The following is a 14,087-nucleotide window of genomic DNA, read 5'->3' as shown; positions in this document are numbered from 1 at the left end:
TTGTCTATTTCTATATTTAATTTTCCATCTTCAGTAAAAATCGTGCCTAAATAGCTGAAATGTTTTACTTGTTCCACAGGTTCTCCATTCACAACACAGTTGGCATTTTCAATGATTCTGCCTATTTTCATTGTCTTTGTCTTTTTATTGCTGACCTTCATACCATATCTATTACAACAGCTATTCAATTTAGTCAGAGAATCTTGCAGACTTGTAGCGGATTTATTTAGAAGTATAACATCATCCACGTAAAGCAAAGAGCTAACATTAACTTCTCCAATTTTGATATCATGTTTAATACTACTTTCCTTCACAATGTGATCCATATAGATAATGAATAACAGAGCAGATAATGTACATCCTTGTCTCACACCAGATTTAACATTAAACCATCTTCCTGTACTTCCTTCAATTCTAACTGCTGACTTACAACTCAAATAAAGACAAAGTATTGCTTGATATAACGCCCGATTGACACCATATAACTGAAGAATATTGAATAGCTTCTCTCTTGGCACCTTGTCATATGCCTTTTCCAAATCGACAAAACTTAAATACAGATCTTTGTTATATTCCCATGCTTTCTCGACTATTTGTCGTAAAGTGAAGATCTGATCCTGACAGCCTCTATTTGGCCTGAATCCAGCTTGTTCTTCACCAAGCTTTTCTTCCACAATTCTTCTCAAACATTTCTCAAGTATACTTGCATAGATCTTGCCAGGAACACTCAGTAGAGAAATACCTCTGTAATTCTCACATGCAGCTTTATTTCCCTTTTTATATATGGGTACTATGAGTGCTCTACTCCAATCATCGGGAATTCATCCCTCTGTCCAGGCTTTCTGAACTATGCAGTGCAGCCACTGTAAGACTCTATTACCACCATACTACAGCATTTCTGGTTGAATATCATCTACTCCTGCTGCCTTTCCACATTTCAAGCCTTTGATGGCTTTTTCTAATTCAAGTATAGATATGTATTCCTGACTGCATGCCTGGTCAGTGTTTTTTACCACTATGCTGTCATCACTGCTTGTTTCATTTAGCAGTTTTTCAAAGTAATTACTCCATACTTCAAGGATATCTTTTTCTCGCCTTATCATGTCACCTTTATCATCTCTGACTCCTTTTACAGCACTCTTTCCTCCATTCCTAAGCTTCTTCAACAACCTCCAGAATATTTTGCCACCTTCTTGATATTTATTTTCTATATTCTTGCCAAAGTCCTCCCATGACTTTTGTTTAGCTAGTTTTACACAGTGTTTAGCTTTCTTACATATGTCTCTGTATTCTGTAAGAGTAAAAGCTGACTTATTTGCCAGGAACTTTTGATATGCTTTCTTCTTTTCCTTCACTGCCTCTTTAACTTCCTGTGTCCACCAGGGAGTTCTAATTTTTCTATCCTTGCACAAACCTCACCACATGCCTCTCTGGCAGAATCAATCAATGTTTTCTTCAGAGTTTGCCACTGAATCTCCAAGGTTTGATTCCTGTTCTCAAACTCTTTCATTTTCTTTTCAATAATCTTTCTGTATTTTAGTCTACAGTTCACATCTGAGAGCTGCTCAACTTTTATTCGCTTTAAAACTTTCTTACATGTTATTCTTTTCAATATGAAATTTAATTTTATCCTGCTCAAGACTAAATAGTGATCACTTCCAATTTCAAATCCTGTGTACACTCTGGTGTCGTGCACCAGGGAGAAAACATCACTATCAACGATAACATAGTCAATGAGACTTTTCTTATTCCTAGCCTCTTCTCTCCATGTGAATTTGTGCACATTTTTATGTTGGAACATGGTGTTAGTAATAACCAGTCCATGTCCTGAGCAGAAATCCAACAGATATTTGCCATTATTATTAGCTTTGCTCTTTTCTCCAAATTTTCCCAAAATATTTTTGTATGTCTCACAATCATTTCCTGCTCTGCTATTTAGATCCCCAACAAGGACCAACTTTTCCTTTTTCATTGTGTCAGTTGCTTTTTCTAAAGCCTCAAAAAATTCCTCCACTTCTACCTTAGTAGAACCTTCTGTGGGACCATAGGCACAAATAAGTCTCATTGTCCAGTTCCCCATTCTCATATTTGCCCGCATTACTCTACTTAAGGCTGACTGCCATTCAAGAAGATTAGCCTCGTATTTTGTGTTGAATACTATGGCTACCCCTTCTTTTCCTTGATTGTCATTGCCTGAATATAACATTTTGTATTTATTGCGCAGAAAGATCTCATCAGTTTTGGTCTTTTTTGTTTCAGTCACCCCTATTATGTCGATCTGGTACTTATCTAATTCCTCAGCTAGCTCCATTTCTTTGCCATTCAGGCTTCTTATGTTGATAGTACCAATCTTTAACTCTGGTGATGTTGAGTTGGGGTTTGTTTTCAGATTTGTTCCAGTAGCTGACTTTTTGCTGTTTGCCCTGGTTCCCTGGCGAAAGCAACGGGGGCCTTGTTGAACTGGGCGACGACCCAGCCGGTATGAAATTTTGTCATGTCATACCATCATTTTTTTTTATTTTGGTTTAACCAATAAGAATACAATTTGGTCAGCTAAATTCCAAATTGCCAGCCCATCCTCGTTCGTTCAGTATCCAAGTAGATACCCAACAGGGTGCACCACGAGAAGGTGAGGATTGGACATTAGGTCAGAAGCCCTGGTCGGTTCTCTGCATTCCTTTAAAGGCTATGTGGAGGTCTCCCTCTCAGTTATACAGCTTTTACCCTTAAGCACAGCAAAAAGTTGTGACATTTAAATCTGAAATTTAAATTTGAAATTTTAAAAAGTTTTGAAATTTACCAGAGAGCTTATAACAATATAACCTTCGGTCAGAGCTGCGTTGGTTTGCACTAAATCTATCCAGCATGTTCATCTTTTATTAGTGCTTCAATTAGGTTTTATGCCAAAGCATATATCTTTATATGTTCTCTATTAAATTTTGAAACTTTATTTTTATTAAGGACCATTTTGTGTGACAGATGTTTAATTTATTTTTCTATATTTGGCTATATTATGAAAGGATCCATAATATCCTCTATTTCTACATCTTAACTGGTAATTAATTTACGGAATTGACAACGCATATAAAGTAAATTAATTAAAGATAACTTTAATGAATCACTTCTATATTTCAGCAATGTCACATTGCCATTTTTGGGAACATAAAGATATGGTATGTGCACTAAGGAACTAACAAAGCAAATGAGGAAGAAAATAAGAACTAATTTTGTTCCTAAAGTCCTAATGGTGCCCTCTTGCGGGCTAATTTGGTAGTCTTGGCAGTTGGGCTGAAGTTCTCAAAATGAAAGTCTCCCAAATTTGGGGCAGTTTCATGCACCCAAATTTGTTGAGGTTAGGAACGTTTTTTAGAGCTGCTGAAGATTCTTTGAATAGTCTTTCGTATTTAAACTTGCTGCGATGGATTATTTTTGTCTTCTTCCAACGAATTTTATGGTGGGTATCTAAGGCATGGTCTGCCAGCCCAGAGCGGCTGTACTGGTGAAATCGGATGTAGTCTTGGTGTTCTGAAATCCTGATATTTGTTGTTCTGCCTGTTTGGCCAAAGTAGGGCAATTTGCAGCTGCAAGGGACCTGGTATACACCAGGTAGGTCTAGGGGAAGTGGTTGGTCTTTGGTAGAGCAGATAAGGGATGCCAACTTTTTATATGGTCTGTAACAGGAAGTAAGGTCATATTTTTTGAGGATATTAGTTATTTTTTCAGAGGTGCCCTGGATGTAGGGGATAGTGATAGACTTGGTGTAGTCTTTATTGTGGAGGGGGGGAGGGGGGGTTGTGGTTTATAGGTTTTAGTATTTTTTGGATTTTTTTGGGGTTGTAGCTATTGGCTAAGAAAGTGTTGAGGATGTGGTTTAGTTCCATAGTCAGGGCCTTGTCATCTGATCAGATTAATTTTGCCCTGTTATATAGTGTTTTTATCACCCCATATTGTTGTGAGGGGGGGTGGTGGGATTGCTGGTGAATGTATCTGCCAGTGTGGGTGGGTTTTCTGTAAACAGAGAAAACCAAAGTTCCAAACTGCGCTCCACAAAAACCCACTATTTGGCTTCGTTATGTGGATGATGTGTTTGCTATTTGGCCACATGGCTCAGATACACTCTACTCCTTCCTAACACACTTAAACAACCAACATCCCAGAGTCCAGTTCACCTTAGAAAAAGAGGAAAACAACACCCTCCCCTTCCTAGACACTTTAATCACCCGCCAGCTTGATGGATCTTTGGTTTTCTCTGTTTACAGAAAACCCACCCACACTGGCAGATACATTCACCAGCAATCCCCCCCCCTCACAACAATATGGGGTGATAAAAACACTATATAACAGGGCAAAATTAATCTGCTCAGATGACAAGGCCCTGACTATGGAACTAAACCACATCCTCAACACTTTCTTAGCCAATGGCTATAACCCCAAAAAAATCCAAAAAATACTAAAACCTGTAAACCACAACCCCCCTCCCCCCCCTCCACAATAAAGACTACACCAAGTCTATCACTATCCCCTACATCCAGGGCACCTCTGAAAAAATAACTAATATCCTCAAAAAATATGACCTTACTTCCTGTTACAGACCATATAAAAAGTTGGCATCCCTTATCCGCTCTACCAAAGACCAACCACTTCCCCTAGACCTACCTGGTGTATACCTGGTCCCTTGCAGCTGCAAATTGTCTTACTTTGGCCAAACAGGCAGAACAACAAATATCAGGATTTCAGAACACCAAGACTACATCCGGTTTCACCAGTACAGCCGCTCTGGGCTGGCAGACCATGCCTTAGATACCCACCATAAAATTCGTTGGAAGAAGACAAAAATAATCCATCGCAGCAAGTTTAAATACGAAAGACTATACAAAGAATCTTCAGCAGCTCTAAAAAACGTTCCTAACCTCAACAAATTTGGGTGCATGAAACTGCCCCAAATTTGGGAGACTTTCATTTTGAGAACTTCAGCCCAACTGCCAAGACTACCAAATTAGCCCGCAAGAGGGCACCATTAGGACTTTAGGAACAAAATTAGTTCTTATTTTCTTCCTCATTTGCTTTGTTAGTTCCTTAGTGCACATACCATATCTTTATGTTCCCGAAGATGGCAATGTGACATTGCCGAAATATAGAAGTGATTCATTAAAGTTATCTTTAATTAATTTACTTTATATGCGTTGTCAATTCCGTAAATTAATTACCAGTTATGTCTAACCAACGTATAAGTCTTACTTCTACATCTTACATATGCCAAATTGAAGCCTTTCACCTCTATACTTCAGTAATTATAATTTTAATATTTTTACTTTAGCTTCAAAATCAAAATAAATCAATCCAAAGATTGGAAACACTTTAAGAAATGTAAAAGCAAGGAAGCATCTTGAAGTTATTATCCAAAGCAGATTTCATGAAAGGAATTAAACACTAGTGGACTGATAAGACATTTAGAACATATTCATGATCACAATCTAAAACAAGGGCTTAGAAAAATGTTTAACCTTCAAGTACATCAAAAAAATTAAGGCTGATTAATCAAGAAAATTAAGTGAGATTATGACTAGATTGGTCACCCAAGATGGATGTGGAATTCAAAGAATTGCCAATATTTTTTTTTTCTTTAATAAAAATCAATTTCAAAATAGAATTATTATTATAAAAGAAATCAGTCAGATATAAAAATAGAATAATTAAAATAAAATAAATTCGCTAATGCCTTTTATTCCATTAGGATTAGTATGGAAAAACGTTCGTCAACTGGTATTCAGAATATGATGAACTTTTGAATGCAAGAATTTGGAATAATTTTGAAAAACATACTGCAGCTCTGATGACAGATGGATGCAGAAATTTGGATGTGAAAGCCAGTTGAACATTTATTCTGCCTTAATCATTTAATTGTTCACACATACAATTTATAAAAATGCATTAACAATTGCATGCTTTAAACAATATTTTAAAATACTTATATTAAAAAGTTAAATATCATTATTTTATTTTATTTTTTCGTGACACGTTCAAGGAGTCCAAAGACCCATCGAGGGAGGGGCACCCACTCTACAACTGTTCATCAACACCATCTACTGTCCATCACCACATCATCTACTGCCCATCACCACCAGCGTCACTCATATTTTTTGTCTGTAAATTGCATGATTCCTGAAGGCCAATTTTTCTGTATGTGGGATGAAAAACCTGAATTTCTGGCAGGAAAAAACCCTGCTACTTCCTGAGATTGGCTAATTCACCTTCAAATGAAAAAAAAAAAACCATATAAAGATTCCTCCCATCATGATAAGAATCGAACTTAAGCCTTTTCCAATCGAAGTGTACAAAATACTGTTGTTCTTCCAATTGTGTTACGCAGGCATTTAAAAAATAATTTTTGTGAGCAAAATTGTATAGTCCCAGGAATTCCTGGGACTTTGAATCAAAATGCCTCTGCTCAACAGAATATTCTGTGGGAACTAGGGTTTCTGAATCTTGGCTACTTTTTCTGTTCTTTTGACTTGAGGTATTTTGATTAATCCTTGGCAGTTGGTGACAGATGTTTAATTATTTATGTAATAGATGTTATCTGGTCCAACAGCAGTTGAGTGGCATTTAAGCAAACTAGCTTTCATTTCTTCTTTTGTGAATGGCCTGTTGTATTGTAAGTACCACTCAAAGAATACCGAATCAGCTATTTTTCTTCTTTGCATGGAACTCAGTGGGATAAGAAGATACTGCTGATGGTTTAGCAAATATCTCCCCTAAGAGTGTTGACAGTTGCTATTGGGGATGCAACTATGCATATATTATGTTCAAGAATGGAGAGTTTATGGGTGGGGTATCTGCTCTGCATTTTCCAGATTTTTCTTCCCAACTTCTTTACTGTTGGTTGTTATTGTTATGGAAGATGTGTATTGAATACAGGATACTTCTTGGTTCTGACAATGGTCTTGCTCAGGCATGTTTGAAAGCAAAGAGGTTTGTTGTTGTGAGATATCTACGAAAGATATCCCATGTTTTCTTTTGAGATTCCTTGGCTGCTGTGCAATCATCATTCACCATGACTTATCAAATATGGAAACTAGCTGGTGGTTTTAGGAATTGCAAATGTTGCAACTTGAGTAATACTCTGTCACATGTGCACTGCATCACTTATAGAAGAGCTGAATGTCACAGAAATCAATTCTGTTAAAGTAGAGAAGATGGGCCAGTCGTTCAATTTTCCATAATGATATCTGTGATGTAGTACGTGGTTGTCCATGTAAAAAAGTGACTATCAGAGGGAAATAGTCACTTCTCTATAAGTTGTCTTAAGTTTCTTGCTTGAACAGTAGGAAGAACTAGAGTGAGAAGACAGCTAAGTCAATAGCAGTGAATGTTTGGGAATATGTGGAAGAAGTTGTTACGAAATGACCATTACATGTCATAATGCTGGATCATCAATGGGCTTCAGGTATGTTTTCCACAAGAAGAAGCATATTGATTTATACTTCTGCCAGAGAGCCTTGATGTCATCAATGTTTTGATGGAATCCATGACAATTCATTATATCTTTTGTTATTTATTATTTCTTTTTTTCAAGCTATCACCTGGCTTCCTATGTTGAGAGGTTTTGTTTTTATTAGCCTTGGATTTTTTTTCTTTTTGGAGAATTGCAGATGAGCAGTGTCCATCGCTTTTTCCCCATTAGGAAAAATATCCAAGATGCCATCAAATTGGACTTCCTCTAGTGTAATAGGTATACCAATTGTTTTATCTTCTTGTGTGTGTGTGTGCGTGCACGTGCGTGTGTGCACGTGCATGTATGGTGGTGGTTGGGGGAAGACATGTCCTTGCCATCTACCAACAAGCCATCTATTAACCTTCCTACTGGCTGAGGTGGATGAAATATCCAGCCCACCATAGCATTCTGCATGGATCAAAACTTCATTGGCATTGTACCGTTCATCATGCCATTACCTCCCTCCCCTGTTAATCCCTTTATGGCTATTTAAAGCCATTCGTGGATTAAATGCTAGTGCCTGACTAACAGTTTGTGTCACCTGTCTTTACACACACTGTTTTACTTGGAATTTTCTTTACTGTCCTAAAATATTTGACTTTTTTGCCTCTAAAATGATTTATTGTGTTTCTTCCCAAAAATTGAAACGAATTTCACATGTGCGAAAATAATCAATCTTGAAATGACCATCGATCAGCCTTTGCAATGAATCTATTTAGTAGTAGCAAATTTGCTGTATTATAAATTTATTCTTCAAATCACTGCAACGGAACAGTTGCACTGGTTGTTCCAATATAGAAACAACTTTTTTCACGAATTTTCAGATGTTTGCATTGAACATATTATGTCACATATTTATTTTAAATAATATTTATTGAAATAAATATGACCTTTTGCTTTCTTTCCTAGCAAAATATGTTATATGGATTATCATATTTCAGTTCTAGAAACGAATTTTTTTTTGTTTTATGAACAACAAACGATGTTATATTGCATAACTCGGTTTCCGATTGTGAATCTTTTTAGTATCGAAAATTTATATCCAATGATGTTTTAGCAGGGATTCTTCGCCTTTTTTTTTTTTTTTTTTTTGTAGGATGCACATTTCTATAATATCCAGTGCGTAACCACCGTAGATATGTTGAAAATATAATATGAAGGCTATCGTATACAGAATAATTCAAAATTCATGCTCATTTTGAAGATTTGCTAATGCTTACCCCCCCCATCCTTATCCTCTCCTGGAATACAATTACATAACCCTCTACCACTCTAAATTTCTACAGGTTCGAAAATGTTTCCAGACAGTATTCAAAATGTATTACTTCATTTTACCGTTTTGACAAAAGAAATAAGACAATTATATTGTTGTACCCTGAAGCTTCTAATTCTGTACTGTTTCTTTGGAATCTAAAACCAGCTGTTCTACTGTCTGCTGAAATGATTTGAAATTTTAGAAATACTATGCTATATTTTCACCACATAAAATTGTTTATATGAATACCACACACAAAAAAAGTTCAGTAGTATTATTTTAGTTTCTTTTTCTTAAAATCTAAATACTTTTACTTCTACTTATGCTTCTGGTTGCTATTTCTGAAGTAATCTACGTCTTAGAAATACTTAATCCTCTAGTAATCCTCTTAGCTGGAGGGAAAAGGTAAAGGCTTAGATTATTTCCAGTGCTATTGAGGAAGAAAATTGAGAACGCTTAGCTAGAAGGGACACTAAAGTGCCTCAAGGTATAGTGCGAGATACATCAAGAATGTCGTGTTTCGTTTTCAATTGTTGATTAGGAGACATCCTAACATAGGAAAAAATACAGACATTTCTTTTACAGGCTGATACAGTATTTATGCTGAAATAAGTTCTTAATTTATAATGATCAGTTTCATTTTTATTATCGAAAAAATATAAATTATTTCATATTGAATTTTTTTTTAAAGAAAAGAAGCATATACTTCACATAATCTTATTTTTTTGGGGAGGGAAAGAAGGTTATATTGAAGACTTATTCAATTTGCAGATATTTCAGAGAATTTATTTTATAAATCGTTCGCAAGACAACTGTTATGAACGTAAATCACTTGGGGAACATGGCCATTCATTTTAGTGTAAATAGTAGCAAAGGTTTAGCTACTTCAATAATGCCATGTATCTAAACTAGAAGAAAATGTCGTTATATCTGCTGATGTTAGAACTCTTACATAAATAATTTTTCTGGCATGAATTCTCTATCAGCTATAATGTAATCAATCTACAGATTTTTGCCCTCTTGTATTCTACCATCTTACGTGCAGTGATTTCTTCTTTGTACTACAAGAAAAAAATCAGATTACACAAGAAAAATATGAAGTATTTTCTTTTTCATTGGGTGAATTTACAATGTTCTCTCTTTGTGATTTGAAAAGAAAGTACAAATGAATTTTTTTTCTTACTATTTTTGCGATTATAACATCTGATACAATTACAAGCGTGGCATTTTACCGTTTTCTTCCCACACGAGAAAAAGAAATATGACAATAATATTGTTGATTCCGTCGAACTTCATCATCATCATCATCAAATTCCTGCCATGTACCCTCAAGGGGTGTACAGGATATGATAGTACTACATGAAAAAAATTACATCATTATTAATTTCCTATCTACAATTTTCCTCCAAATCAGTCTGTTACTTGTCAACACTCCAACATTATCAGATCTTATATTTCTATCGTCTAAAGCACTTTGTACCGTATCAATCCACCTATATCTTGATCTTCCTCTGGGTCATTTTGCCCAACCTGGCAGAGAACACTTGTTTTGCTAATCTTTCCTCGCCCATTCTGTTTAAAAACGTCGAACTTTTGTAGTGGAAATTTTTAATACAAAACTTTGTAATTTATATATATATATATATATATATATATATATAAGCAAAAGTATTGCTTATTATAAAATTGGAGCATAATATCTGAACTAGCAGAAAATATATACATATCAATTTAAATCATAACCGTTAATTTTATTTTTTGTAATGACCAATTATACAGGGAAACCAAGAAGGTGAAAGTGGAAAGAACAGTAGATTACAATATAAAGAAAAAAATTTAGTGATATGTTTAAAGAATTTCATTATTCTCTATAAAGCAAAGTTGCTCAAGCAGGTCCTTCAGGAAATCTGTGAAGTATTCTTCGAATTATGATTTTGAACAAAAATATAACATAATCTCGAACGTCTGCAGCCGGTTATTTTAAATAATATTTCAAATAATTATCGTGAATTAATTTCTTCGAGAACAAAGAAAATGTTTTGTGGAGTAAGTGATTAGAAAAATTTAGCAAAAAAATTAAAAATTAAATTGGTTCTGGAAGGTAACGCAATATTTAAGTGAAGAAATTTGGCAAGGATCTTTATTTTGTCCAAGCATTAAAATTGTATTGTACAATAAAAAGAGAAAATAAAAATAATTTCTATATTTTTAGTTTATCCAATATAACTAAAATTCAGTTACCCAGCATAGATCAAGGAACTGCATTTCTTGTTATGGGTAACTGAGTCACAGCTATGAGCCTGAGATAATCTGATTAAGTGCTCTCTTCAGCATGAGGGATTATCACACCTTCTAATGGACATGATGGCTGAATTGCACTTCTTATCCATGTTCTTTCAACAGATAGCATGCATCGTATCCAGATTTTGCTGGACGTCTATAGAGGTCGTAGCCGGTTGGGAGGTTAACAGGTCTGAAGTGATGACTTTGATCATCTGTAGTGCATGATCCATTAATATGTGGATTTTAATGTGGTGAGACAATTTTTGCCATGGTTCAGAAGTGAGTTCATATCAGTTTTTCTCTTTGATTTGCTCTTAGAAGACAGCAAGGAAGTCATAGCAAGGTAGAATTGATGTACGTGCAAGAGGGTTTACCAGATATTGTTGCTACTTTTGTAGTATACTGCCTCTTTGCCTCCTGATAAGTGATGCACTGCTGCATTTTTATATTTTGGATTTCCTTTCCATTTCCACCTTTGACATGTTTGGGAGTACACTAAGTGGTCTCTTTCACAGTTATGGCATTTCAGCATTTTGCTGTTACAGTCTTTATTTTCATAATCTTTACTGATACATTGCACACAGATTGCAGAGGCACAACAGGCAATTTGAGAATGACCACATTTCTGACATTTAAATCAGCACAAAATGTTTAGGGAGGAAGCTAAGATAACTTGCTTCGCCAGATGTTGGTGGTTTTGGTGTGTTGTAAGTAAGGATGATGTTCCTGGTGGGAACCAGTGAGGATAGTTGTTACTCCTTGGTCCTTCAGTTCAGGGCAGATCATCTCATTGGGAACATTGTGGAGGTCCCACTCCGATATTATGCCTTTAGAAAAGTTTAAGGTTTTGTGAGGAGAGTGGGAAGAAATTACAGTGATACCTCGGCTAACGAAGATAATTCATTCCAGAATCACATTTGTTAGCCGAAACGTGATTTCCTGTAGGTTTCTATAGAAAATCGTTTAATCTGTTCTGGATGCTGCCTACTATTTAAAGATAAGTTTTATAAAATAGTAAAAAGCACATTATAAAAGGACAAAAACTCACTTATTTATTTAATTAGATAAGAATAGAATTTACTAATTATTAATTAATCCCCCATAGTAGAATTTAGCCAAGTAAAGAATAAATGCTATCACACTTACCTCTCGTATTCATAGTCACATGGAGCGTGCACCGTACCAACACTGGTATGAGGCGTCTCACTTCTCGCTGTCTCGAACGTAAACAACCCAGTCAGGTTGGTGGGTCTCCCCTATGTGATGTGGTCAGCTCATTTCTTTGTCACACACACACACACATACAGATGGAAAAGATAAGCTCCTGGAATAGCCCAACCGTTTCATGTTTGATGCTTTATGTTAGCACGTGCATCCACTAAAACATTCGTTAGCTGAGTCCGAAAAACAAAAAAAAAATCTTCGTTAGCCGAAAAATTCATTAGCAGGGTCACTAGTTAGCCGAGGTATCACTGTAATTATAATTGATAATATTTCTACAGATGTTGCACAAAGTAGTTTTTCAGACAACAGTGTTGCTGTTGCTACTTTAACAATAATATCTCCAGAACAAAGTTTCTTTTCAGATTTTGGAGATTCTGCCAGCCCTCGCAAACTCTTCTGGATGAAGAAGGGTGACATTTTTCTAAGTGGACATTCCCCTGTTGAATATAGGATAAGAAAATTGGTATATTTATTGCAGCTTCCAATGTTTTCTGTTTTTTATTTTGGTTTTCTGTAAAGTTTCTATGGTTTTTGAACATGGTTTGGGGGGCTTGTTGATGGCCCTGAAAAACAAGAAGATGAAAAATTATTTATTCTCAAAGGCGGTTGATTCAGTGCAGAGCTACCCATCTATAAAGGTCACCCATGGATACCCACTCTCCAGTATGCATTCACTGTACTTGGGAGTGGAATGCCAGGACTACCCCGGATGCCAACTTGTGGGGAAGGAGACTTACTGCAACACCATTGACCCTTGCAGGCAAGCCCACCAGATGATCGATCCTGGCCAGGCCATTCAAGACTGCCTGTGGTGGTCTGAAAGACAGGATAATAATAATAAAAAAAAAAAAAAAAAAGTGGAGAAAGAATATGGGAAGAAAAACACAGCACAAGAATAAGAGCGAAAAGGGCCAGTATCATCATCACTGGGAGATCCACTTCACCATGGACAGGTGCTTCACATGGAGGGGGGGGGGGGTCTCAATGGTATGCTATCAACAGGTTTCAAATGAAAGGACAACTCTTAATGCTTCATTTATCTATGACTAAATTTAACACACATGAACCACAGTAGTAGGTTTTTTATTACTTAAATATTTCATCCTAGATATCTTAGGACATCATCAGTACAGTAGAACAATACTAGGAATGACACAAAGAATTCTTGCCATCCCTAAAGTATGGGAAATTGTCATACAAAATTGATTGTGTAAAAATAACTTAACTGTAATTTAATTTTAATTTAATTTAATTCAATTTAATCTAATTTAAGTTCAGGCCGCAACACACCACTGCATGCAATTTGGATTCCATTGTACGTACGCGCCCTATCCTTTGTGTCATTCCTAGTATTGTTCTACTGTACTGATGATGTCCTAAGATGCCTAGGACGAAATATTTACGTAATAAAAAACCTACTACTGTGGTTCATGTGTGTTAAATTTAGTCTTGAATTCTCCACGGGTTTCTCTATATAATCAAAACTTCATTTATCTATATTGTGGCAGTTATTAATTCCAAATGGGATGTCTTCTAATCAAAATTCTTAATGTATATTTTGTATCACACACATACTTCAGATTAAGCATAATTATAATGAGTAACACAGCTAATAAATGGAAAGAAAGTTTAGAAAGATACTTACTGGAATGTTATCCTTATCATATTCCTTTAGTTGATTAAGGAAACTAAGATCTCCCAGTAATCTTTTTGAAGGACCCCAATAATCTAAAACCTGTATCAAAATCAGAGCGAGAATTTTTTTTACTGGATTTGCTTTTTATATCTAAAGAAAATAAATTAACTTATCCTCTACAGAAGACAGCATAG

The 14,087-nt window shown here is 35.6% G+C and overlaps 1 protein-coding gene across 1 annotated transcript in view; it reads right to left on the bottom strand.

Annotated features, from left to right (window-relative positions):
• The window catches only part of LOC150108468 (dynein axonemal heavy chain 7-like), a 990,001-nt gene that overhangs the window by 531,282 nt on the left and 444,632 nt on the right, over window positions 1-14,087 (bottom strand). Inside the window, exon 22 of the mRNA XM_090390473.1 lies at window positions 13,903-13,992. Coding sequence (XP_090246599.1) covers window positions 13,903-13,992 — 90 coding nt within the window. The remainder of the gene's footprint in view (window positions 1-13,902; window positions 13,993-14,087) is intronic.

Source organism: Typopeltis vanoorti, chromosome 3, assembly GCF_054136105.1.
Source record: "Typopeltis vanoorti isolate ZY-2024b chromosome 3, IOZ_Tvanoo_1.0, whole genome shotgun sequence".
Classification (NCBI taxonomy): Eukaryota; Metazoa; Arthropoda; class Arachnida; order Uropygi; family Thelyphonidae; genus Typopeltis; species Typopeltis vanoorti.
This window is presented reverse-complemented; position numbering and strand designations above follow the sequence as displayed.